The sequence below is a fragment of the Centropristis striata genome, chromosome 21 (assembly GCF_030273125.1).
Source record: "Centropristis striata isolate RG_2023a ecotype Rhode Island chromosome 21, C.striata_1.0, whole genome shotgun sequence".
Taxonomy (NCBI): Eukaryota; Metazoa; Chordata; class Actinopteri; order Perciformes; family Serranidae; genus Centropristis; species Centropristis striata.
In genome coordinates, this window is record NC_081537.1 from 14,946,423 (window position 1) to 14,973,952 (window position 27,530).

The 27,530-nt window shown below is 39.9% G+C and overlaps 1 protein-coding gene across 1 annotated transcript in view; it reads right to left on the minus strand.

Moving 5' to 3' along the window:
* Nucleotides 1–27,530, minus strand: part of atrnl1b (attractin-like 1b) — a 90,390-nt gene that overhangs the window by 58,975 nt on the left and 3,885 nt on the right. Inside the window, exons 2-17 of the mRNA XM_059324314.1 lie at nucleotides 24,111–24,194; nucleotides 23,290–23,403; nucleotides 22,989–23,117; nucleotides 22,354–22,562; nucleotides 20,120–20,294; nucleotides 18,567–18,654; nucleotides 17,889–18,150; nucleotides 11,610–11,793; nucleotides 11,350–11,504; nucleotides 11,120–11,204; nucleotides 10,077–10,291; nucleotides 8,983–9,101; nucleotides 8,520–8,652; nucleotides 6,670–6,857; nucleotides 3,320–3,533; nucleotides 2,495–2,686 (exon numbers count right to left, since the gene is read on the minus strand). Coding sequence (XP_059180297.1) covers nucleotides 2,495–2,686; nucleotides 3,320–3,533; nucleotides 6,670–6,857; nucleotides 8,520–8,652; nucleotides 8,983–9,101; nucleotides 10,077–10,291; nucleotides 11,120–11,204; nucleotides 11,350–11,504; nucleotides 11,610–11,793; nucleotides 17,889–18,150; nucleotides 18,567–18,654; nucleotides 20,120–20,294; nucleotides 22,354–22,562; nucleotides 22,989–23,117; nucleotides 23,290–23,403; nucleotides 24,111–24,194 — 2,546 coding nt within the window. The remainder of the gene's footprint in view (nucleotides 1–2,494; nucleotides 2,687–3,319; nucleotides 3,534–6,669; nucleotides 6,858–8,519; nucleotides 8,653–8,982; nucleotides 9,102–10,076; nucleotides 10,292–11,119; nucleotides 11,205–11,349; nucleotides 11,505–11,609; nucleotides 11,794–17,888; nucleotides 18,151–18,566; nucleotides 18,655–20,119; nucleotides 20,295–22,353; nucleotides 22,563–22,988; nucleotides 23,118–23,289; nucleotides 23,404–24,110; nucleotides 24,195–27,530) is intronic.

The window sequence follows — 27,530 nt, forward strand, 5'->3', positions numbered from 1 at the left end:
TGTTAAAAAATGCCATTTTCACTTACTGAATTATCAGAATAGCTCATTTTATTTTTTGCTCACCTATTACTGTACACCCAGTCACCTGCAGTGTCACGGTAGAAGCTAAAACAGTGGCGATGATGTGGGGAACATCCAGGCCAGTCCAAATATAAAAGATTAAATCAAGGACTGGGGAGAAAGGGAAAGCTCGAACTTGCACTTTTTAAAATTCTGTCTTGAGTTAATGACGCTTCGGGGGAATTTGTTTGTTTTGTAACCCATGTTGATGAAACAGATAGACACTGTTTTCATAGCAGAGAGTAATGGCTGTTTGATAGAAACTGAAGAGGTATTTTGGATCAGGTAGAAGTCACTAGAACTGCTGCCATTGAAGGCAATAATAAAAAGTCCTTCCCGCTAGCAAATCAAGAAACTACTTGCAACTATTATACCTCACAAAATACAACCACTTGTACAACGTCAGATCTGCAAAGTTAGACTACTTTCTACTGAAAGGAACAAATACATCACATCACCCTTTCAATGCCCCCCTGCAGGTAATGATACTACAGGGCAATTTTATCCTTGCTTTATGATTTTAAGTAGATGTGTGCAGCGTACTTGGCATAAAGAAAGCCTCTCTGTGCACTGAAAATGAGGAGAAAAGAAGCAAAGTAAGTGAGGTAGTTCGAGACGTAAGTGGTGATTGAAACTTTTAGAGTGAATGTGAAGGGGCAAACAGAAAGAGAAGAAAATACAGAGAGAATTTATAGAATACCCTTCTCCGTCCTTCACGCCAAAGGGGACAAATTCGTCCAGACAAATCTCCGCAGCGTACAGGAACGTCTCTGGGTTACCTAACACCAGCTGACACAAATGAATCTGAGACCGCACCCTTCAGCTCCCTAAATTTGTTACTCGCTAAACCGATCCGAGATGTTTTTACGATGTGACACAACTATGGGTATAATTCATACATCACATCCTGCACAGCAGCAGCCACCTGAACGACTACAGCGACCTTCAGGTGAGGGATCTCTCTGATCAACTTACCGATGTGGGATGAAACGGTTTTACCTCTGTATGTGTCCGATATTTATTTAATTTACTTCTGGACATGATAGCTAATAAAAAATAACAAAAGGAAGCAGATGTGTTTTGATGTTCCACCATATTGTTTCATGTTTTAATCTAAGCCTATTATCCTATCTATCCAACCCTGATGGGTAATCCTCTTTTTGTGCTGCAGTTTTGTTTATTGCTTGTTCTGTGTGAATTGTTTGTCCTGAGTGTAAAGCTCCATGTAATCCGTTTTTATGAAGAATAAAGAGGTTAAATTAAGTTATCATATTGTTTTGTTATCCAGTATGTACTCTGTAAAAACTGTTCAGGATATTCAAGGATGAAATGGTGAGGAATTGTACAATGATGACAGATTTTTATACATTTTTATGTCAGTTTCACTCTCTTTTGGCATGGGACTAATATTACCTGGGGACATCTAGTAATATGATTAGATTAGATTAGATTAGATTAGATTCAACTTTATTGTCATTGCACAGAGTACAGGTACTTTGACAATGAAATGCAGTTTAGCATCTAACCAGAAGTGCAAAAAAGGCAGTAAAGTGCATATGAACAGTAGTACATATAAATGTATATAAATAAATACAATAGGGTTTTTTTTTTTTTTTAATTGGGGAGGTTATTGGTAAACTTAATCTCATGTAAATCTGCAGTGTTTGTATTTTGCCAAGTAAAAATTACCCACCATATTTTGCCTAACAGAGATCATGTGATAATATAAATTCAGTGTGAATCGGCATCTTGGCAATTTGGGATTGCATTTTTGTTTTTGTTGTTTGTTTTTTTTGATATGCACGACTTTTAGTTTTCTCCACGCCTTTTTCCTGCCTCTTTCCCAGCTGAGAATTATGGAGGCTGCATTGGCAATTATAAAGAAAACATTTGGACAGTATTTTCAGAGCAAATCCAAGAAGCTCATCTCACTACACATCGCTCTTGTTGTACAGAAAGTGGATGTTACGTGGAGCCTTAGTAAATACAAGTGATTTAAACTCCAAAAACTACTACTCCTACTCCTCCTCTTCTCTCATTCATAAAGTTATTTATATACTTCTCTGAAAGTGCTCCCTTATACGCGACTCTCCTTAAAACACGTAAAGCCAGCTAATGGGTTAGAGTCCATCTGCAGCATGGTCAGCAGGGAAATCTAACAGTTGGGGCGACTATACGCAAGAGTAATTGGCCATTACCAACACACAAAAAAACAGCTTCCAAAGCCAATCAGAGCAAACTAATACCATTTTCCCTCCGACACAAACACCTTCCACTATAAGCTGTTTTCCTCCCTTAACCTGCTTTCTCGCAGTGATGAATATTGACTGCTTACAGAAGGCAATCTGGGAAAGCTTATTGGCGGCCACCTTAATGCCAGACTATAGACTTCAAAGGCGCCTCGTCTAGATTAAGTTTAGTAAAAGACACTTACCCACACAATCTCCAGTCTGCCACTCCAGACACTGGCCATAGGGAAAAGAGATGACATAGGCAGTTGAGTCGACACAGCGCTTCGCACTGCCGCACCACATACACTCCATGGCCTGGCTGGTACAGTTGGCACAGTTGGTGTGCAGCGAGCAAGGCTTCTTACAGGATGGACGGGTACTCTGGTTGGGGTTTCCTGGACGGGAAAGGAAAGGATAATGAGCCTTTTTCCAAATGAGGTTGTAATTCCTATATAGTGGGAAAACATTTCCAAACAGATATCATATTCATGCAGAACACTGGTCCCTATACTGGGCACCTGTACCCCCAGGGGTACGCAAGATGAAGTAGGGGGTAGGCAAAAAAAAATTACATTTTCAAAGTCAAATAGTGCAATTACATTTTCAAACTGAAAATCTGAAATAGACATGCAATCTAAAATTATCTAAATTTTCCTGTTGCATTGCCAAAAGTGAGCTCATGTATCATAAACTCCATATTTGTACATATTGTTTCTACTGTTGTTTCAATGTTGACTTTTTCTATGCTTCATATTTTCTATTTATGCTGCTGTTTTTTTTTTACTCAAAGTACTTGTTTCCTTAATCTATATTGATATTTAGTGCTTCGTTATTTTACACATATACATGACAACTAATTCCTTTGTATATGAAAAAACCTACTTGGCAACAAAAATGGTGATTCTCTAGTTTCCAGCCATAATAATTACACTGCCAAAACAGCTACATGTAGGTTAGTTTATGTGTGTGTAGAGGTTTAAAAATGTGAAAAAATGAAAATCATAAGCATGCATGCGAGCGTCTCTCACCGGTAGCTTTCTCGCAGATGAGGCCGTGTGCGGTGGCAGTGCATGGATTGGCCCTGAGGCCTGACACCTGAGGCTCCTCCAGGTAAGCACAGAAACCGGAGTCACTGGGCTCACCGGGCAGCCAGCGCAGGCTGCTGTTGGTGAAAGGAGACATGTCCTCCCAGCCCCAGTACGACACATTGATTTTTCTCAGGCCCACCCAGGGAGACAGCCGCTGTAAAGACACGGCAAAAGGCTAAACATAAAATCACAAGACACTGGGTGTCCAGATGCAAGGTAAAATACTACGGCTCTGCCTCCCTTTCTGCTCCATCATGCTATTTAAGAAACAAATGGCTTGTATGTTACACCTGGAAACCAAGAATGCCATTAAAAGTCTACTGAAAATAATTTCACAGATATGATTACTTATTTGCCTTCAGGACTTAACTTGTAATATAATGGGAAAAATGATGGGAAATGGCATGTCAAGGTTGTGTTTGGAACAAATGTGTGAGTTTCAGCCAAACAGACTGACAACAAATGATATCCTCATGAATACAGCAGGCATGACCAAACTAAAATCATCAGTGGACTTCACAATTTTCTGAATGTGTCGCCGTGGAGAGATGAGAAGCTGAGTGTTTGCCCAAAAGCACATTTCATCATTTTCATTAAAGATGAAGAGGCTAGAATTATGATGTTGTTAGGACAAATTTATATATATATATTCTTTCAGTGAACAGTTATATTACAGGTACTTTGACAATGAAATGCAGTTTAGCATCTAACCAGAAGTGCAAAAAAGGCAGTAAAGTGCATATGAACAGTAGTACATATAAATGTATATAAATAAATACAATAGGGTTTCTTTTTTTAAATAATTGGGGAGGTTATTGGTAAACTTAATCTCATGTAAATCTGCAGTGTTTGTAATTTGCCAAGTAAAATTTACCCACCATATTTTGCCCAACAGAGATCATGTGATAATATAAATTCAGTGTGAATCAGCATTTTGGCAATTTGGGATTGCATTTTTGTTTTTGTTGTTTGGTTTTTTTTGATATGCAAGACTTTTAGTTTTCTCCACACCTTTTTCCTGCCTCTTTCCCTAATGGTATATATATTCTTTCAGTGAACAGTTATATTTATGAGCAGTTCTCAACTGAATTGCTGGGCAATCTGGACATCTAAAAACGGTTCAAGTCAAAGGAATTTGGAGCCTAGTATCTGAACATTTTTACTCTGAATGCCACAAGTTGGCAGGCAATGAAATAAAACACACTGTTTCCTTGAATAAAAACATTAACATTCTGTGGGTTTAAACATTGCTGGAAACATTGAAGATAATATAAGTACATAACTCAACAAACAGGTCTAGTTGCTTTTAGATATTGAAAAGAAGGAATGTGACATATTATAGCTTTAATGTGTTTGTTAAGTATGGTTTAGAAAACTAAAAATATGCACTACATAAAAGCAAAGGAATTTTGAAGTTGTACTCTGATCAAAGTGAAAACTACAAGCCAACCAGCCTCAGCAGGCTATGCCTTAGACAGGTGCTTATGATTGCTCCTACAGACAGTGAGTCATGTGGCCCTGGTTTGTTATATAAAGCAGAAAGAAGAAACTGTGACTGTGTTCCAAAGGATGAAACAATTTAAACAAGGCAAAACAAAACTGAGGTGTTGATTATCACAGTCTGATTCATCAGGTGCGGTATCTCAGAAACTAAATCTGAGCATTGTTGTCTACTTCTAATAGTCAGAAACAAATCATACAGTTTTTGGCACTGCCAAGTGGAAAACAATTTGATGAAAAACGGTTGAAAGACACAAAACACACGAGCTAAAAGCAGGGCTGCAATCAGACGGAAAAGAGAGCAGTGCACAAGTACAAAACTGATCAGTAGAAAATCATCTCAGAATGCATAACTCATCAGAGTAACTGACAGGTCCGACTAGCAGAGAATCACTCTCTGTTCTCCTCTGTCAGCTAAGCACCAAGTTGTGAGCTGCATACCCAATCACCAGGCCTCTGAGGACACCTGACAATACGTCTGACTGATTTTTATATACGTAAGATATACATTTTGTACATTTTTAAGTAAAATGCCTCAATCTTGTGCACTTCGAGAGCTGAATGTGTGAACACCTCACATAACATTTTTCACAGTCAGGAGATACCGTGATATAGAATCTTTATTGTTATCCTACTGCAACATTTTTAGTCGCAGTTAACAACATTCCACTAGGACATGGAGTAGCCAGGCAGCGTGGATTCATTTTTTTTCCATAAAAGCCCAAATTTGGAAGCCTCTTGCACATTCTAATGGCACTATTCCATCATATACACTAATCTTAATCATTGCATATTTCAATGAATTTTTGTAAAGGAGAATAAGCGTTCTTGTTTGTTTTATTTAAGGCATCTGATTTTGACTGTCTTCTTGTAAATTCTGTGGTGGATTCTGTTAACACACTGTGCTCTTATTTTGAAAGCTGCATGTGTTTAGCGACAGGAAGTAATTCAGACATGTGATAATATAAATTCAGTGTGAATCGGCATCTTGGCAACTTGGCAACTTGGTAACAGTTTAGCTTTTTTTGTGATAAAAAAACTTTAACTGTTAGCTAATGTTAGCTCGGGCTACCGAAAGGCGTATGCAACAGTGTGTTTGGATCTGACTGGCCCGTACAGGTTGCTAGTATTTAGTTTGGGACTGATACAGGGCGGATACGGGGCGGCTGTGGATCAGTTGGGAGAGTTGGTTGGCCCCCAACCGAAGGGTTGGTGGTTCGATCCCCAACCATCGCAGCCTACATGTCGAAGATACTGAACCCCAAATTGCTCCCGATGTGCTGTGTTCATCGGTGTGTGAATGAATTCCCAATGGTGGCATGTGGCACCGTTTAGGGTAGCCTCTGCCACCAGTATGAATGTGTGTGAAATGGTGAATGAGCGCAGTCTGTAGTGTAAAGCTCTTTGAGTGGTCGCACAGCGACTAGAAAAGCGCTACATAAGTGCAGGTCCATTTACCATTTATCATTACAGACAGCCATTTATCATGCTGGAATAGCGGAGAAGTGGGCGGGGCAGCTCGGTAAGGCAATTCAGTAAGTGTGTGAATGTGCATGCATGTCTCGGAGGAGGATGGAGAGGTGGGGGTCGGGGGTTTTCACTGACTGAGTGAGTTCACCAACTGAGACTAACTAACTTTACATTACGAATAGTGTAAATGTAATTCAGTAGCTTGAAATGTGACGTCATCGCAGCAAATGAGAATATGGCGGGCCGCCACAGTCTAGGTAATTAATGGGAAACCCTGCATTATTTACTGCAGGTATGACTCAATAAATGTATATATTTACCTTGTCTTGTTGATGGAGCTTCTTCAACTCCTCAAGCACAAAGTCCACTTGTTTGGAGGTGGTGAGTGAGGCAATGTTTCCATTGAGGTTCTTGCAGTAGTGCTGGGCGTTGTCATAACTCTCGCGGCTGGAGTTGATCCTCAGACAGGCCTCCCCCACCTGGTTCCATCCCTCACTGCACTGCTGGGCTGGAAAAAAGAAAGAGAATGATGAGGAGACGTATAGGCCGAGACAGGATTGAGGTTAGTAAAATATGGCTTCACTTTCCACCAGCTTTTACATGTAAAACCCCAATTAAACTGGCAATTACTAATTTTTTGGCCATTGAGGGACAGAAATAACATGTTGTGATGACAGAAATTTAAACATCCAAAAGTAATTGATCCACATTAACACTCATGGAGAGTCATGTTTGTAGCCACCTGGCAAATAGAAATATAGATTGACAATAGTCAATCACTTTTGGCTCTGTTTTTTGACCCTACCAACTCCTGAGGGAAATATCTGTCTGGTTAGCCTCTTAATTGCTCCACCATGTACACGGTACATGTACTTTGTTTTTCAGACAAGCATCCAGAAATAAGTTTATAATGAAACGCATTAAAAACACACTATACTTTAAAGCCAGTGTCTGGCGGATGTAGGTGATTGTAAAGCATTTTTAAAATAAAGGACAATATATTTACTGTAGTACTTGAGTTGAATATAACATGCAAGAAATTGACATTTGTGTTTTACGTTATGAATGGACATGGAAAATATAATATTGGTCTTTGAAAGGTCATGGAAAGGTTTAGATACTTAGTCCACGAAAATGTCTGAGAACCCTGTGACAGGTGCATCACCATGAGGGGCCTTTAATATTATAACATTGTTTTCCTTATTGTCATTTGATACATTGTTGTAAAAAATAGCAATTATTTTATAGAAGCTAAATACGGCTCAACAGGGGGCGCCATTTTCCAAGAAAAAAAGAGAACATAATCATGAACACGGATTGCCGCAAGTCTGCTTTCCACAGGGGAATAAAGATTTAGGACTTAAGTGTGCGTGTGTGTGTGTGTGTGTGTGTGTGTGACTGTCACAGATTTAGTAGGAGTGTAATCTGCACTTATTTGCCTTAGAGAGATAGAATGATTTTTGGATGCCAAATTGCCTGTTAATTACTGCTTTTCATAAAAAACACAGAGTAGCTCATTTAGATCTATGCGTGCATGTGCAGGCATGAATCCATTCTGTGTGTGTTTGGATCGTGCCTCCTGAGATTGAGGCTCGCTTTCAGCCATCGCAAATAAACACACACTCACACACACACACACACACACACATGATTTGCAGCTCCCACTGCTGCAACAAGCCCTCGGGCGACAAGGCTTCACCAACTGAAAATTATGGATAAAGTGACAGCAACAATTCTTCAGATTGAGCTGGAGTCAACATTCGGGAGGGGGAGTGGAGGGTGAGAGGTAAACTAAATAAACTGCCAGACCTGATAAACAACATCAGGATGACATCTTGCAACTGCATTACTGCAAATACCAGATGCTGTTTAAGTCACATTTAAATTACAAAGCACAAGTCCTAATGGCGAAATTTAACGAGCATCTGTTTAAATATTCCCTTCAGATCTGAATGTCAGTGGAGTCATTCAATAAAGTGAACCCAACATCTGACGACATAAGTGGAGCACTAAGTGACACATCATGCAATCAAAGATAACGTTGACATTCAGTTATAAAAATCATGAGTGGGACACTAACAGCAACAAAGACGCAAAAAACGGTAAATCTGTTTTCATGTATGTGTTTGTGCGTCTGGAAATGTAATCAGGGGTCCTGCATCTGTCTTACCAGGCAAAGCATGGCACTCTGACTGATTCTGGTCCCACTGACAGTTGAGATTCAGCGAGCAGCTCTTGCAATTTGCAAGCTTGCTGCAGACCTGCTCGTTCCGCACTGGACACTCTGTGAAGTTTTTTACATTCTACAGAAACAGAGAGAAGAGGAAAAAAACGATAAGAGGACGGTTAACAGAAGCTTTACATTTATGATACAATAGGATGTGTTGAGAGTAAATATTGTCCACCTCTAAAGCACGGTCCCAGATTAAACTACAACATTCAGACAGCAGGAGAACAGTATGTAACAGTATCAAAATCAACAAGCAAAACCTGAATTATTGTGATTTCAACCTTGATGGTGCCCAAATATCACAAGCTCACAAAATCTGGAGGATAAGTGTTTCTGTGTGAGTGTTTCAGGTAGCTGAACAGAAGACCAGAAGTGCTCTGGCGCCCCCTGTAGGAGCACTCACAGAGGTACAGTTGCTGGAAGCAGAGATGCACTTCTTGTCATCACACCACTGGCACCCGTTGGTGTTGGCTGTGCAGCTGGCGCAGTCGGAGAATCGGTAGCACCGCTCGTCCACTGTGACTAAAGAGATATAGGGAGAGGGACAACAAAGTGCACTAATGAGTGAGTGTGTATGGTTCAAAATCATGTATTTTCTGGAATCCATAAGATGCATTTAGTAGCTGCGCCCACTGTGAAAATAGTATTGAAGGTCAAGTGTGTGTGTGTGTGTGTGTGTGTGTGTGTGTGTGTGTGTGTGTGTGTGTGTGTGTGTATTCTTTCTATTTTCATAACCAAGCTTGCATGTAAGTCGTTGGCAGCTTAAAAGGAGGAACATCCTGTTGAATAAATGAAAAGTTTAGTCTATTATTATTACTTGTGAAAGCTAAAACCATAATATAGGTCTGGGTTATTAATTAAATTAAATGTTCAATTTTAATTATGAAAAAAGATAAGAACATGAGATAAAACAATGATTGTGCTGCATTCTGTTCACGTTTCCTTTTTTCTTGTGATATGAGTCTGACTGGAATATGTTGAATATAGTTTAAAAAAATATTGACTATATGTTTAGGAGTTTTCAGTTAAATGCATTTCAATACATTTGATGCAATTTATTTTTTATTTTAATCCATTGAATATTCAAGTTGTGGAAGTTCACTAAGGTTTATTTTTATCAAATTTATTTAGTTATTTTATATTATTTATTTAAATGTACCTGGTTGTATATATTATATATTATTCATTTTAATAATTTTATCTCATTTTGTCAATTTTTCCCAGTGTGTTTTTCAGTTGAATTATGTTTGAAGTTCAAGAACATATCCTGTTAAATATTCAAATGTTATTGAGTAATTGTGTTAAATAATTGTGATTGAATTATTGAGATCAATAATCATAAGAATGTTTTTGCCATAATTGAGCAGCCCTACAATGTAGCAGTCAGTAAGTTGATAGCCTAATTGCATGTGTTCTTAAAGTGTGGAAGAGCAGAAAAGATAAAATCAGCCAGAAATGAAAGCTCGATAAATAAGCAAAGCGGTTTGTGCCTCTCACCAGCTTTAGGGGGGCAGAATGGGGCAGGAGTGAGGCTTCCATTAGCCATGCTGGGCTCCCAGGGGAGACAGCGGCCTCTGCTCCAGATGCAGCGGACCCCTGGACCAGCTTTCACACACCCCTCCTCTGCCAGGAAGGCCTGGCAGCTGGGGGGTCGGTAAACAAGCACATCGTTGAGCAGCATGCCAGAGAAGCCTCCGAACACATACATGGATCTGGCAGAGAAAACGTGAGAACAGTGTGTCAACAAAAAGGAACAAAATAAAGGTAAACTTGATGATTCTATAACGGTATTTTTGGACCTTCTGAACCTCGATGTCTTTAAAGCATGTTTTCTTTTGAAAGAAAAAAAAAACACAATTACGCCATTTATCATAGTTTTAAACTGTAAATTATCATTAGATTGCAAACTACAGACAGTCCTTGAACAAATCATGTGTGATGAAAGCTTAAGTAACCAAATCTAAACAAAAACCAATGACATTTCTTCAAAATCCCTTCATTCCAGGTATCTCATTTCAAATTTCACCAAAAATAAACCATCTGCACAAACCAGATCTAGTAAAAAAAAAAAAAAAAAAAAATTAAATTCTGCAGATCAACTGGGAGGCTATGAACCAACAGTCACTTGACAATAATTCAGCTAATCTTCGACTGAACTGCAGGCTGTCTAAGCAGAGCAAAGAGGAGGAACATTTATATAGTTCAATACGTAGAATATGTGGAGCATCCCTTTTTCCACAGACTTGCAGGCAATTGGCTAAATGTTGTATTTATAGATTTAATTTTTTTTTCCAATTTTCGTAAAAAAAATAAAATAAATACCAAGGGAAATCAATCAACTTTTTTATATAAAATAGAATATATAATCTATAATAACATTTTTAAGAAATGGAAATAAAGACTTTAAGGACTGTAAAAGGCAGTAAAATGTAATGTGATGTGCAGGACCATGTTAGTAAGCAGAAACAAGATGCACTGAAGCGTTTGTATAAAAACACCTGTCCAGAGTGTTTTAGTCAGATTCCATTAGAGAGACTAACCCATTGCTGACCACAGCAGAGTGACCAAAACGATTGACATCCCTGTGCAGGTCTGGTTTAGGCAGGAGCGTCCACTCATCACAAGCTGAGGAAAACATGAGAGCACACTGTATGTAAGGGCGCAGCTTGTTTGTCTTTGCGCTTGTGACATAGCGACAACAGTATGCGACATGACTGGAGAGGTCACCGTTCAAACTGTGGCACCGTGTCAAGAATAATATGCGTCCTACCGATGTCGTAGGCGAGGAAGTCGGCAGAGAAACACTTGGCCCCGTTGCTGAGTGACGTGTCGTTGTGCGTGTTGCCGCCAAAGACGAGCAGCGTGCCGCTGAGGAGCACGGCTGAGTGCAAGTACCGTGGAAAGCTGCTCTCTCTCAAAATAAACCTAGAAAAAAAGCGGGAAAGTGTGTCAAGGGTAAGAGTAAAAAACATGTCAAACACAGTGTCATACACACAGGCATGAATACATAATGAGTATGTGTTGATTTACCATGTCCGGGTGTTCACGTCATAGCGGTAGAGGTCATCGACAAGGCCATATTTGTTGGCAGGCAGCGCCTTATATCCTCCATGAACATACACACTACCACTGGCACCGTCATACGTGCTGCTGTGGCCGTAACCTCCCTGGGGAACGGCTCCTTTCGTCTCAGGCACCAGCCACGTGTTGGACCCTGACAAGGACACATATACAGGAAGCTTTTAATACAGGAGAATGGAAATGATAGAAATCAAATGAGGTTTTCAACATATTTGTCCTTAATCGTTTGGAGACAGCGAGGCTCTTTATTCATAAAAGGGACATTTCAGACTTTTTTATGAAGCACTTATCAGTTCAAGTGTACGCTATTTTAAGAATATTTTCACTGCTTTACTTCGCCTTTTTCAACAGGAACTGATGCCGTTGTATGTATTTATGCTCTCTTCAAAGTCACCTGACTCTTTTGACAAAAAACAGTACTTTTATGCTGGGCTTACACCAAAAGATTTTCACAGTCCCAGACTAAAAAGTGAAAAGTCTTTAGTAAATCTAGGAGTTTTACTGGAGTCACAGCACGTAATCTGCACTGTTTCACATTAGTCTTTTCCTAGTCTAGGGTTTGGGATCATATCAAATGTGTTTGATATTATCGCAAGTCGCAGTGACGTAACACAATCAAAAACCAATAGATGAGCGGGGGAAAGGTCCCCGGTTCCAGACCACTTCGACAGGAAAAAGTAACATCACAATAATGCCAATAAAAATACAGTGATGTCATATATTTACGGCCACAGGCAGGATTTTTGGGGGTGCTGTTTCTTAGTATAGAGAACAGTAAGGAGACCCAGTTAAAATTTTTAAATAAATGTATACACAAATAAGTAATAAATAATCAATGATTAATGTATGATTAACTGAATGAAAGTTGATAGAGCTGATTAATAAAATTATTCAATTAAACAAATTCTAATTAAATAGGACATGAATATCATGAATTCATTTCTATTTTGTTCTCTCCTTCATTCCTCCTTATATCTATTTTTACTATAAAATAGTCAACTTTTCATGTCAGAAAAACAGAAACCCTTTTTCAGCTGTGTGAGGGGGCATTTTGTGGCGTCTTCTCCTCTTCTTTTTGTTGTTGTTTTTTTCCAACACAAACCGCTGCAAACACTAGAGCAGCTGTAGCCAAACGTTGCTTCTCCTCCATTTTGAAAGTTTTTACTGAGAGCATGATATGAAAAAAATTGCATGGTAGGAAAAAAAAATGCTAAAAGAATCTAGTTGTAGTCTTGTAAATAGTTACCCTGCATGATTTACAGTCTGTCTAAAATCTCAGTCTGTGACTAGGCTGGGACTAAAAACTCTGAACACTTGTCTTTAGATGTGAGCAGGTGTGAGCTGATAGTTTTCCGGAAGTCTTTTCCAAATCTTTTCAAAGTCTTCTGATGTATAGGAACTTGAAAAACACCAAAGTGGCTGGTCTACTGCTGCCTCAATTGGTTTGTTTGTGTTACAGTGCAACTGTGGTGAATAAAATGCCAAAGTTACCCAATGATATATACATAAACTAAACAATCAAGCAGCAGTGGACCAGGAGCAAGGTTAAAATTAGCATTTTTGTCAAAGGAGTCTGGTGGCTTTAAAGAGAGAGCCTAGAGAACGGTTTTCATTCCCAACAGGAAAGGGCTGTCAAAATATGTTTATGTACATTTCCCTGTCGGTAGTCCTGCCTGTTTCCCAAACTGGGGGCATGCTAACTGCCACCCACTGCAGGTAATACACTGACTATGGTTGAGTACCTCATACAACCCCACTTCGAAACAATCCAAACAATACCTTTAAATCCCTGATATTCTTAGGCAGAAAACACAAAGAGACTGGCTTGACATCTCAGATAATGCTTCTCAGCTCCACAGTTTAAAAAAAAAGTTTAATTTTGAAATTTGGTGTTTTTTGTGGATTCACAAGCACTTTGTGGCAGGTTTTCAATCAAAAAAAAAGAATTTCCCAAGCGCTCGAGAAATGATTGCCATTTCAAAAGCAAAACAATACTCAAACATACAGTTTGACTGGTTTAGCTTTGAAACTCAAAGAATATTCAAAAGACTAGTTGTGCAAGCTTTTTTTTCGTTTATAGGAGGGGATATGCATATACAGTAACTGTAGGGTTGTCAAAAGTATCGATACTCAAAGAAGTATGGATACTAAAACGTTGAATCCGGATACAATACTCATTTTCAAAAGTATCGAGTTTCTGAAGCTTGTTATCATAGTTGCATTTTCCTTTTGCACAACTGTTTTTTATTATCCAATCCAATCCATTCCCCTTTATTTATATAGCACAATTTTAGCAAACACAAGGTTTCCAAAGTGCTGCACAAACAATAAATACGTAACACAATACAAAGAGATGTAGTAAACAATAGAACAGTAGATGCAATAAGATAAAATAAATTAAAAATGGGATAAAAATAAATAAAATAAAATGTAAAATGTACTGCCCGCACAAAATAAAATACGCATGAATACAATAAAAACAAAAAATCATAAAATCATAAAATCAACATAAAATCAACACTCTACGTGGTGTTAAAAGCCAACGAGAAGAGGTGGGTTTTAAGAAGAGATTTAAAATGAGACAGTGAGGAGGCCTGTCTGATGTGCAGCGGCAATTCATTCCACAGTTTTGGAGCTGCAATGGCAAAAGCTCATTCCCCTCTGAGCTTCAGCCTAGCTCTTGGCACTCTCAGGAGAAGCTGGTCAGCTGACCTGAGAGAGCGGGTAGGAGAGTAGGGGTGCAGCAGCTCAGAGAGGTAAGGAGGAGCAAGACCATTTAAAGCTTTAAAAGCAAATAAAATAATTTTAAAATGAATCCTAAAATGAACGGGCAGCCAGTGTAGTGAAGCTAAAACAGGTGAAATGTGCAACGTGCAGCAGCATTTTGCACCAGTTGAAGGCGGGCAATGGAGGACCCACTAACCCCCATATAAAGTGCGTTACAGTAATCCAGCCGAGTGGTCACGAAGGCATGGATTACTGTCTCAAACTGCCGTGTTTGCAGGAGTGGTTTTATTTTTGCCAGCTGCCGTAGCTGGAAGAAACTGGACTTCACCACAGCTTTGGTCTGGCTGTCAAATTTAAGGTCAGCGTCCACTTTAACCCCCAGATTGCTCACAATTGGCTTATGGTGTTGTGCCAAAGAACCCAGATCAACCAGGGGGGGGTTTACGGAAGAGCCACCAAAGACCATGACTTCGGTCTTTTTTCCATTAAAACTCAGGAAGTTTGAGGACATCCAGGCTTTGATGTCATGTAGGCACCTTAGGAGTGGGTCAATGCAGTAGGAGTCATCTTTTTTGAGGGGGACATAGATTTGACTGTCATCTGCATAACAATGAAAAGAAATTCCATGTTTTCTGAGAATGGACCCAAGTGGCAGTAGATACAGTGAAAAAAGAAGCGGGCCAAGCACAGAGCCCTGCGGGACCCCACATGAGAGAGGAGCAGTGGAGGACACAGAGTCACCGAGGCTGACACAGAAAGTCCGATGTGACAGGTAGGACCTGAACCATTCCAGTGCTGTGCCACTGATGCCCACCCACTGCTCCAAACGAGTAATCAGGATTTCATGGTCCACTGTATCAAAAGCTGCAGACAAATCTAAAAGCACCAGGACAACACAATGGCCAGAGTCAGTAGCTAAAAAGATGTCATTAAAAACTCTTAAAAGCGCTGATTCTGTGCTGTGCAATGTTTTAAAACCGGATTGGAAGATCTCAAGAATATTTTTTGCATTTAAAAAATCCATGAGCTGTGTTAAAACTATCTTCTCTAGAATTTTAGAGATGAAAGGCAGTTTAGAGATGGGTCTGAAATTTGCCAAAACAGTAGGATCCAGCCCAGGTTTTTTTAACAGAGGCTGCACCGCAGCATGTTTAAAATTTAAAGGGACTACTCCAGAGGACAGACTGCTATTAATTACTGTGAGACAGGATGGGCCAACAGTGGGAAAAACCTCCTTAAACAATCGGGGCGGGACAGTGTCACCCGGCGAACCCGAGGGCTTCAAATGACACACAATCTCCTGCACAAAGGGCAAGGTCACAGGCTCAAAGGTGTCAAAAACAGCAGAGCAGGGTACAAACACTGAAGGATCAGAAGCAGGAGGTGAAATAAGTGCTCTGGTAGAGGCGACCTTATTAGTGAAGTACTGAAGAAAGTTCTCACACAGAGCAGGAGAGGCATCAAATCCAGTAGGTGGTGCATTAAGAGCAGAGTTAATTACTTTAAACAACACACGAGGTTTATGACGGTTCACCATAACAATATCAGCAAAATATTTTCTTTTTGCCTCTCTTACAGTGGATTGGAAATGACGCCAGCAATCCCTCAATATCTGAAAAGACACTTGTAGTTTGTCCTTTCTCCATTTTCGTTCCGCTTTTCGACACTCCTGTCTGGCCATGCGGGTCGTTTCATTTAGCCAAGGCTCTGATTTAGTTCTCTGTTGCCTGGTTTTCAAAGGAGCAGCAGTGTCTATAGCTGTTTGACAGGTGTCCAGGAACCAAGAGTTGAGAGACTCTGTGTCGTCACACACAGACTCAGGAATCATGCAGCTCTGACTGAAGACTGCAGAGAAGTGAGCAGCAGTGAAAGAGTTAATGACTCGACATCTGCGAGCAGCAGCGCAAGGTTTAAAAGTGTTACGGCAAACAGCAGCTTCAAAAAGTACAGGCATGTGATCCGAGAAAACAGCATCACAGACCTCCAGGTTAAGAACAGGCAAACCATGAGATAAAACCAGATCAAGTGTGTGACCACGTTTATGTGTAGGCCCCAGTACACACTCCGTGAGATTAATGATGTTTAAAAAGTCCCTCGCCAAAGGGGTTTCAGGGCAACACACATGAATGTTAAAATCTCCGGCAATTAGGACCCAGTCATATTTTGGCATGATATCTGCCAAAAACACAGAAAAGTCTGTTAAAAAGTCTCTGTTATATTTGGGGGGCCGATAGACCACCGCACACAGCACCGTGTGCGGACGCCCCAGCTCAAACAAGCTGAGTTCAAAGCTGGTGAATGTGGATGACGGCGATGACTGTTTACATTTAAAGTCACTCTTAAAAACAGTCGCAATTCCTCCACCTCGGCCAGACGTTCGAGGAGAGTTAAAAAAGGAGCAGTCAACAGGTAAAAGTTCTGAAAAGACACCGGACTCACCAACACTCAGCCAGGTCTCGGTAATAAACAGGAAATCCAATTCCCGCGACATGAAGTAATCCTTAAGGATGAATGATTTGTTCCCAAGCGATCTGGCGTTTACCAAGCCAAACCGGGCAGGAGCCGGCGGGTCAGGGCGAGCAGCTGACAGGGAGACCCGACACAGAGGCCGCAGGTTCCCCAGATTCACTCCGCGCCGGCGGGGACAAGGAGAGCAGGGTCCACGGGGCTGGAACATCCAATCCGAACCCGCCACCGGTACCAACCAGGCAGCGACAGGGTCCAGCGAACGTCGGGAGATACAAAGGCGAGGTCCCGCTCCATATCCACCTCGATCAGGACGTACCAACCCGGCCCTCAGCCTCACCAGACAGCCACTCCGCTTACCTCGACGGCGGTGACGTTTACGCTGCGGAGGTAGCACAGGAGTGCGGCAGAGGTATGACGGGATGTTCAGTAGGAAGGGAGACGTTTTTTGTCCGTTATACTCAAAGTTGATGAATTGTTTGTCGGAGATTCTCAGGTCTAGCAGCGTTTGGCGATCATACACCAGCAGAGAGTTGACAGTATGCGAAACAAGTGATACAAGCAGTAGAAACACACACAACAGTCGGAGCATCTGACGCATCCGACGCATCTGACGGCTCGCCACACACACTGGCGCCATCTTGCCTCTCAATGACACACAATGACACCACAGGTTAAATATTTAACCTGTGGTGCTGTTAATTTTTACATGTTGCATTTTTCTTGTTAATAAAAATATTTCTGTTAAATTTTGGGGTCTTTATTTTTATCCTTGTGGTATCGAAAATGGTATAGAGTATCGAATATTTTCCTGAGTATCGGTATCGAGTTGAAAATTTTAGTATCGTGACAACCCTAAGTAACTGCCAATAGAAGCTGCCTGGAATTTCTGTTGGTAAATGTATTTAAATTAATAAAAGTTCCAAGCAGATACCTTTTTTTATACAGTGTACCTGATGTCATGCCATCAGAGGGATATCAAATATAGAGAGCCGATAGAGTGAAAGGCAAACAGTTACTTATGCAGTGACTCACTCAGGTTGTACTCCTGAATGTTGCTGACGTAGCTGTAGATGGGGGAGTAGCCAAAAATGACCAGCATGATGGCCTCGCCCTCGTCTAGCGGGACACAGTGGGCCGAGTGACCCTCCACGGCGTAAATCTGAGCTTGGGCAGGCGGGCCCACCACGGGGTTCCTCCGCTGCCACGTCCGACTGGGTACATTGAACACCCACAGCTCGTCAGTCACGTTCCCCCAGCCCGCCTCCAGTTTCCCACCAAACATGTAGATATCGTCCTGAAAAGAAAGGAAGACAATTTAAACAAGCCTGCAGAGAAGCAGATGCATGCTGTTATAAAAATAAAAAGCTACGGTGTGTTTTCAAACAAGCCTTTTTCCCTGAAATGTCTACTGTTCAAGTTTATAGAGCCATAAAGCTTGGGAGTATTGCAGACTTACAACAAACTTCTAGTAATTGTGACTATATGGTCATGAGAAGTAAAACATGTCTTTAAACTTTGTGTTTGAACATAGGTTTACCTTAAAAATAACAATGAAATGAAAAATGTCCCTTTGAAAGCAGCAGCTGTGGTTGTCTTGGTGTTTTATTGCTTTGTCACGCCATCTCATTCTCCTTTCCTCCTACTGACAGTTATGATCTTCTAACTTCTATCCACACCCAGAGAGGTTGAGGCATATCTGTGTGTGTTTACCTGGTAGGCGGCGAGTGAGTGGCCGTATCTTGGCACAGGGCCACTGTTGATGGGAACGGTGTTCCAGATGCCACTCTCCAGGTTGTAGCTGCAGAGTGAAGCAGCAGAACATTATTACACTTTAATGCATGAAAACCTCTGCAGAACATGAAATGTTTTTATTACCTGCATTCTAAAAACACTGCACAAATAAAGTTTGTCCCTCTGCGATGGCACATAAATCAATTTTAACCTTGTGATTTAATCACAAAAGGTTTATGGCAAAGATACTGCTTTAGTCGTCCAGTCACCAAAAAAAGTAGTTTTGTTTAGCTAGAGGGTTTGCACACTGAGTAACACAGGAGAATGAGTATTTGCTGCAGAACACATGGTCATGTTGTCACACATTGGTCATTAATTCAAAATACTTTTGGAGCCCAGGATCAGTTTTCCTCAGGAATCATGGCACCTGATGATGAACAAACAGATGGAGCAGATGGAGATAGGCTGTCCAGGCAATGAAGATCTGTTAACTCTGAGCCAGAACATGACTCAGCAGGAGTCACTTCTGCATTTTCTCGAGAGTCATCCAAATACACCAAATACTAAATTCTTAATTTAGCTAAGTGGATGCACCATCTCTACATTCACAAAGCACACCACTGAAACCTTAAAGTAATCATCTCCAAGATATTTATTAAACAATGCCAAATGAGGCAACACAACAGTGACTGAGCTTATGGCCCACTGGTGGAAGCATTACATTATATATATATTTGTGGTATTACTCAATGCTGCATTAATTAACTGCTGATGCAAAGTGAACATTTCCTTTTGCTGCAGCTTCAAGTTAAAAGGATTTAGCTGGCGAAACACCAGCTGACTTTAGTATGAAGTCGTGTCTGCCAGTGAGCTGGACACTGACTGGTATAGTTCAATAAAGATGTGGCTACAAAACAAAACAATGGTCATTTTTAACATTTTTTGACAGTGGATATTTGTCAGAAATTGTCACAAGCCTCTGTGAGCTGTTAGATGAAGAGCTGCAGGCAACAGGGCCCCTCGCGTTCTGGGACCTGTCGTATTAAACTGCATTTGCTGTTAGCACCAGTAAATATTTGTTGCCAAGTCAACCAGGAGTGAAATCTTTAGGAGTGCCACTTTAACTCCCACGTCTGCTAATTCTGACGAAGTGAAACAGGAAGCCTAAGCACAAGATTGGGTAGGGAACTTGCATGATGGCAAGTAATTTGAGAAACCACTAGGTTTTCTACATTTCCTCTTTTAGCGGTTTTTGCTTAGGTTAACTATGGGAGCATTCAAAGTTAAGGCTTGGTCCAGCCTCAAACTGACACTGTGGCTTTTAATGGATGAAATAAAATAATCCACACAAGCTATGAATACATAACTGGTGATAAGGATGATACATTTAATGAGCATGGCATGCTTTGGGTGTTTGTTTATTAGTCTCCAAACTAACAAAATACCTTTTTTTGTTGTTTTTTTCATTCAAAATCAGAAATTTTGCTTGTGGAAAATCTCAGTACTTTTGGACACGCTATGCTCTGACTTACTTGAGAATCATCTGGAAGGAGCTGTAGTTGAAGGTGTATCCACCCACAACCCACATGACCTTTTCTTGCACCACGGTCTTATGAGAAGCTCTGGCGAGTGATGTGCCAAAGGGCTTGACGCTCGGTAGAACCCAGAAGGACTCGGTCGAAGGAACCGTGAGAGAACAGTCGGGGCCTACAAGAAAGGATGAGAAATTACAGCCGAGGGCACGATGAGACCGATGTAGATAACACATTCAATTTCCTGCAGTACTTTCTCACCACTCACTCCATTTATAAAGTTACAAAATTCATATCTGTTGAATCACAATGACCGGACACAAACAACAGCCGAGGGCTCAAGTTGAAACCACAGTGTAAATTCGTAACCTCACTGTCTTCATTGCAAGACAAAGAACTACATTTATCTGATCCTGAATATCTCTTTAGGAGAATATAGAGATGGGGATTTTCTTTGACTGACATATTTTTTATTCCCACTCAGTGAAACTTTGAAAGGAAACACGGCACTCTCAAACCCAAACAAAAGCATGACCACTCCTTAACCAAACATGACAGGCAGGGAGGTGTGAATATGTTAAACTGTGCGTGAATGAAGGCCGTGCTGAAAAAAACGCATGCCTCTGCTAATGATTCTGTCAAGTTTGATCACGTGAAAGCATTCGCTCCCCTCCAGCTGGAGGGACATAATAACGCTCTGTCACAGGGCTTATCGGCCTGTTACCGATCAGCATTATGACACAAAACAACACAGCTGTTCACACTTGTCTGTTAATAGTCTTCATTACATCTTCCTTCGTAATCACCACAGCAGACGAGGGAGGAGTAACAGCAATTTTACAACCTGTGATTGCAAAAGTGTGTTGCATATGATTCCCCACGCAGTGTTTTGGAATGTGTTGAAATGATACGTCTCTATTATTAGGTTTCGTTGCTTTGCAGGTGCTGGCACTTTGTGGTTTATATTTGAGTTTTACTTTACTTTTCAAATCTTTTGTTGTAGTCTCAACATTACCAGCTGTCAAACAAATTGGTTTGACAGTCGTATTGGTTGTGAAAATGCAGGAACAGCATGTAATAAAATAAATGTGAAAATGTACTCGGTATAGATATGGTAAGCTCCCGAGTAGATTCAAAAGGGCATGTTTTTTGTGGGGGTTTTTAAATGCCAGAATTACACCATTTATCATAGACAGAACTGTAAAAACTAAAATTTTCCAACCAAGAATGATCATATTTTTCCATGGTCCTTGAACTATGTGACAAAAGCTTTCATCTGGGTAAAATAACTAAACCTAAGATTAAAATAGTGACATTTCATAAAAATTGGTTCTACAGATCTTATTTAACATTTTGGCAAAAATAAACTGTTTGCACTAACCAAATCCTGTAAAAAAAACATTAAATTATACACTCCTCAGAACAACTGTGGCACCGCCAGTGACTCTACTGAGATCACCAGTCAGATGACACAAACCACGTGTGACAAATGTTTTCGTCTGGGAAAATTTATAAAATTTATAAGGAGCAGAGAGGACCAGAGAGCATGTCGATCCCAATTCCCATAGAAAAAAAAAAAGAAAAGAAATGCCTGTTCAAAGGTTTAACCTCCTGAGACCCAAGCTTTTGTTTGGTATGTATTGTTAGTTTCTCCTACATATTTAGGATTAGTACAAAAACTAAGCATTGTCTTTGAACAGGAAGTAGTTTTTGAAAAAATAATGGGTTTATTTTACTGTACAACACAATTAATTCACCTGTAAATAAAACAGTTTATTTCCTTACATTTACGCCCTCTCTTTGGAAGAACAATAGTAAAAGTCTATTCGTTCTCAAATGAGTACTTCCTGATTTGCTGTCATAGCCTGTTGCTATTGCAAAAAACAGTCAAATTTGTACAGAATATCAAACTACAAACACTATTAAGCACAAAGTAAACGTTAAAGTTTTAACCATAGAATCTGAACAGATTTTTTACCTGGTCCACTTTTGTCTGGGTGTAAGCTGTTGATTGACTTTACCGAGATGCTGCCATCTGATTTTTACACTGATTGATGTATTGTGCTTTTTCTAGAGTGTGTACTACAGAGGACAACAGGTCATAGTTAAGCAGAATGAAGTATAAGGTCCAGCAAACCTAAAATGTAATGTCCACATATGAGGACGCAAGCCATTCCTTTTGGATATGAAAGTTTACAAACATGTGTTGGCTTTGGAAAAGAGCATACTGTTACCTTGCCAGCTGTCATTGCACACACATAACTTCTCCCCCGTGAGGTCGCAGTAGCCGTGGTCGGGGCTGCCGCAGTTGTTCCTGCAGTAAGGGATGTCACAGGCCTCGCCTTTCCAGTACTTGTCACATTCACAGTACACTCTGCTGGCAGCCGAGTTCCCAGGTGTGCACTTCCCATGGCCAGAGCAGTTGTTGGGACAAGAGTTGATCCTGGACAGAAGGATGTTTTATTTAGCCGACGATGTACGTGCAATTGAGGCCCCTCACAAACCTTTACTTGGAGACTGAGGAAGATTAATGAAGATCACGTAGCACAGCGGATAAGAAGGCTGCTCATAAATGAAAAACTTTTAAACAGGTCAATGGCCAATAACAGTGATTGTTGTTGCAGGTTTTAGTCGAGCAGAAAAGCACTTGTAGCAGCCTTTTTGCTGCTGGTATGAAACATGTTGTCATCCATCAAGAAATAAATGGATGACTGTGATTTACAATAAATTAAACACATCAGTGAAAACCTGAAAAACCACAGGTAATGGCCTGAAACACATCTGTTTTAGGCCATTACCTGGTTTGTAATAGAAACGGGTCCTGCAAAATCCAAGTTTAGTTTAAGTTCAAATGCTCTTAAATACTTACGAGTAAAATATTTCAAATCCAGTTAAGTTATAGGCAGCATCGCTGAAAAAGTGTAGTAGTGCGTAGCCTGAAGTTGTCTCGACCTCAGGAACCGTCTCATTTCCTCGTATCTCTGGCACGATGAGACCGCTGTAGATATGGCAGAAGATTTAGTGCATCACTTTCTCACAACTCACACCTTTTCTAAGTTAGTGACAGACCTATATCTCTCTGCTGAATCAGAATGACCAGACATGTCACGTACATGCAGAAGAGTGAATTAAAACAGCCACAAAATCACGTCAACCTTGAAATTTCTCACCTGAAAACAGCAACCAGAGGTGCATATATCGAGTCTCCATCATAGACGTACATATGGTCCCAACTACATTCTGTGGCAAAGTGGTTAAATCTTAACCGAAGAACTGCATTTGGACTGCAGAGGAAACAATTGAAAAGAGGTTTAGGTTTCATGGAGGAACATTTGAATGACATTTCTTTAAGTCAATGCAGGATTCAGACACACAGGCCTCATTTCCAATTGTAATAGCATTCATGAATACCAAGACTGACAGGTTTCTTGTGAATTATTGTGCTCTCAGTGCCCCATCCATACATCAGAATGCAATTTGAATATAACTGAGCAAAAGAGAACCTTATTCTAAACATTATCATATTAATATTTTAAGTCTTGGGATCGCATTGACCACTATGGATCCTGATTATCATTTAACAAAACAAGGATAAAAACACTAAAATGTTGTTTTTCCCAAAATGTTTTAAGGACCCCAGGGTGATGCTGCCCTCTTTTTTTTTTATCCTCCCAATGAAGTTTCCAAACAGCTGTGTCCTCACCCTGACCACAGTTGCCATGACAACTAAAAGCATCAACAGGTACAGGGATTCATCCCCTCTCTGGGTGATTGCTGATTAAAATGCAGCTGTGAAGCCCGGCTCAACAGAGAAACATCCAGAACACTCAAAAAGCTCGACCCCGCTTCACAATATATGTGGAGGCAACAAAAGAACTTCAACACAAATCTCTGTTTTATTGCATTAATTCGGTTACGCTGCATAATTAAATTGGGATGTGCATGCTCAGCTTAAGTAGAGCATACAAATGTGCAATGCAAAGGTACTTACTAGCCCTCGATGAGCCAGGTGCACTTTGTTTTGTACTTGTAGTTGATTGGACCGTCGGTGAGGTATCCTGAGGGCTCCATCAACCTGAAGGATTACACAGTCAGCACAGCAATAATATATTAGAAATGACAAACAAAAACAATTCTTCTAATGGTCATTCATGGTTGTGAAGGTGCAGTATTTATACATCTGAGATCATCAATTAATTAGCTATAAATCAATGTTTTTTTGGTGATGATCTCTCCTCAAAGTGGGGAAACAAGACCATGTTTGATCACAAGTAGTCATCTGATTTGTTCTGTTGCCTAAAATACAGAGGATCTTCTCTGATACATCAAATGCATGAATTATAGTTAGATTTCTACATATAAATGAACATAAAGCCCCTTGCCAAACGACTTCACACGATGCTGATTAAGCCTATAGCTATAGCCAAGGAAAGCTCTCTGCATTTCGCAGTATAGTGGGATTGTTCAGAGGAAGGGTTAAAGTTTAAAAAAAAGTGTTACCAGCATATGTTAACAGTGTTTATGTGATAACTCTCACTGCCAGAGGGAGTGCCTCACTCCATCTTTGAAGGAATTGTGTGGTGTCTTTTCCTTCGGTGTCAGAAATAGCTTTTCATAAATTAAACAGTAACAGTAAGTTATTGTGAGAAAAATGGGGAGGAAGTGGATTAGCCTCAGTCTGAGTCACTTAAAATTAAAATCATCCGATGATAAAAAATGGTCAAATATTTTTACTTCAGAACCAGCAGAACTATTACTTGGACGGACAACAAGATGTAACCACACAAACAATTTGGGTCATGTGTCTTGTGAAGTATTCTGGTTTCTAATTCTAAAAAGAAAAGACGATGCAAGTTTTTGTTGGAGTATGAAAGTTTCTGAATAATGTAGAGCTGGGCGATATGGACCAAAAGTCATATCCTGATATATTTAGGCTGAATATCAATATAAGATTTATATCCGGATATTTTAATCGCAAAGTGAGAGCCAATGTTCAGTCAAAGTCAAAGCATAATATGACATGTCACAAGTAGTTTTATTGAAACCGTTTATTTAAGTGAACATAAATACTGTATAACAACAGGAGTACCTTTTTTTTTTTTTTTTTTTTTTTTTTAAAATCAAAGCTTCATAAAGTGCACATTTAGATAAAAAATATCTTAAATAAAAATAGCCTTTGAAATAAAATAGGCCAATTTTTTCCGGAAATGGTAAATGGAGTGCACTTATATAGCGCTTTTATCCAAAGAGCTTTACACTACACATTACGCTCATTCACCCATTCACACACACATTCACACTGGTGCCACCTGCCACCATTGGGAATTCATTCACACACCGATGAACGCAGCATCGGGAGCAATTTGGGGTTCAGTATCTTACTGGTTACTGGATGAAAGCTCTACCAACTGAGCCACAGCCACCCTAAATATATTTATATATGAGAAAAAAATAACGGACATTACAAATGACTAAATATGACAAACTCTAGTAAGGGCATCATTTATATATATAAAAAAGAACTATATTGATATATGCAATATGGTCTAATTCCATATCACATTTAAAAATATATCGATATATTTTTTATATTGATATATCGCCCAGCCCTAGAATGATGACTGACAAATGATAACTGAAACACCCAGCTCTTTAGACAAGGCATCTCTCTTGTCCTGGATCAAAGTCTTCTCTAAATGTCAACTCATATGCCCAACTGCATGTCACACACCGCATTCAATTCCCAAGATTCAAGATAAGAAGCCAACAAACTGTCAGTCAGCCCAAGGTCAATCCCTGCCAACCAAAGGATTCAATCAGCCGCCTCTTGAAAAGCTTCCTCTGCTTCTTTCCGCCTCAAGCCTGACACTGGAAACAATTTTCAACAAAGTCTTCTTCAAGCGAAAGACCACAGTGGCATGTCATGATGACAGATGACTTTTATCACTGTCTCATATCACAAGAAATTAGAGTTATATATGTATCCCGCCCACAAACTGTGCGATCACACTCAGAATGAATTGAAAATGATGAGGAGACAGATTACCTTAAACTCTTTCCACGACACAGTGATGTATTCTCTGGTTTGCAACAGATTGCGCTTTGATAAAACTCATTTGGTCGTCAAAGTCGAGACAAATACTTTATGAATCAGCAAAATGGGTATCTGTCAGTTGATAACATTCAGGCCTTGACACCACAAAAAGACTGAGTGCTGGTTCTTATTTCTGACTTTGAAAAGCTTAACAAACACATACAGGGCTGCCGTGGGTGGTCTGAGCAACACAGGAACTGAATTATTTTCTCTTTTATGTCCACTGTAGTTGTTTTAGATGCATAACAGGATATAAGATTACTTTTAATTCAGAGGTTTTGACGGGATAATGGCCTAAAGATGGGTACTCGTCTCACAAAGATGTAATGGTATGCATTTGATACACACCTTAAAATATTTTCCAAACATTATGTTCTTTGTTTACTACTCACATCAAAAGAGCATGCATTAAAATAAATATGCTTGAGATGTTTCTGCAGATTGATAGTCTTTATGTGTATTGATCGGTATAAACACCCAGCAGCATGCAACCAGCCATGAGTTAGGCCGACCTAGACGTCCAAAAGAGATGAATTTTTTATGCAGCACTTTGGACTTCCCAGGAAATACTATCCTGCCCCTAAACATTTCAAGACTGTTTCAAGACACTGTGATGCTCTGTCCTTTTCTACTGAAAATCAGACATTAGGACGCATCATAAACAAGAAACTTAAAGTCAGGATTTCGCACTTGTTATGAGGGAAACTTGTTTTTGCAGCAATGTGTAACTGATCGTGTGCTAACCAGGGTGCACGTCTTGTCTCCATTCCACTGCTGCAGAGAAGCTCACAATTCTCACATTTCAGTGGTTTGTTTCTAGGTGATGGGGAGGTTATTCCCTGACAACTTGCATGATGACAACCCATAGAAAACCTCAGACACATCAAGAGCAATGGTAATTACTGTGATCAAAGCACTTCTGTACCACAGAGTGCACCTCAGGTGTACTGAAAAGCCATTAGAGGCTCCTGTCAAAAGTCACACTCAGATTATTATTATATAGCAGTTTGGCATTTATTTTTCCATCACTTGCCATTGTTTCCTAACTAATATCTGTGTGCACACAATCCTGAACTCATTGCACCTATTGGGGGAATGACATGGCATTTACCTCTGCTGATAATAATAATAATAATAATGCATTTTATTTATAGGCGCCTTTCAGGACTCTCAAGGTCACCTTACAATAAACAATTAAAAACAAAACAATAATAATAAACAACAATGAAACAATTACAAATTAGAACAATAAAGACAACAATGACAGTAATAATAAACAATAAACAACACTGAAACAATACAGAGAAAAATTGTAAT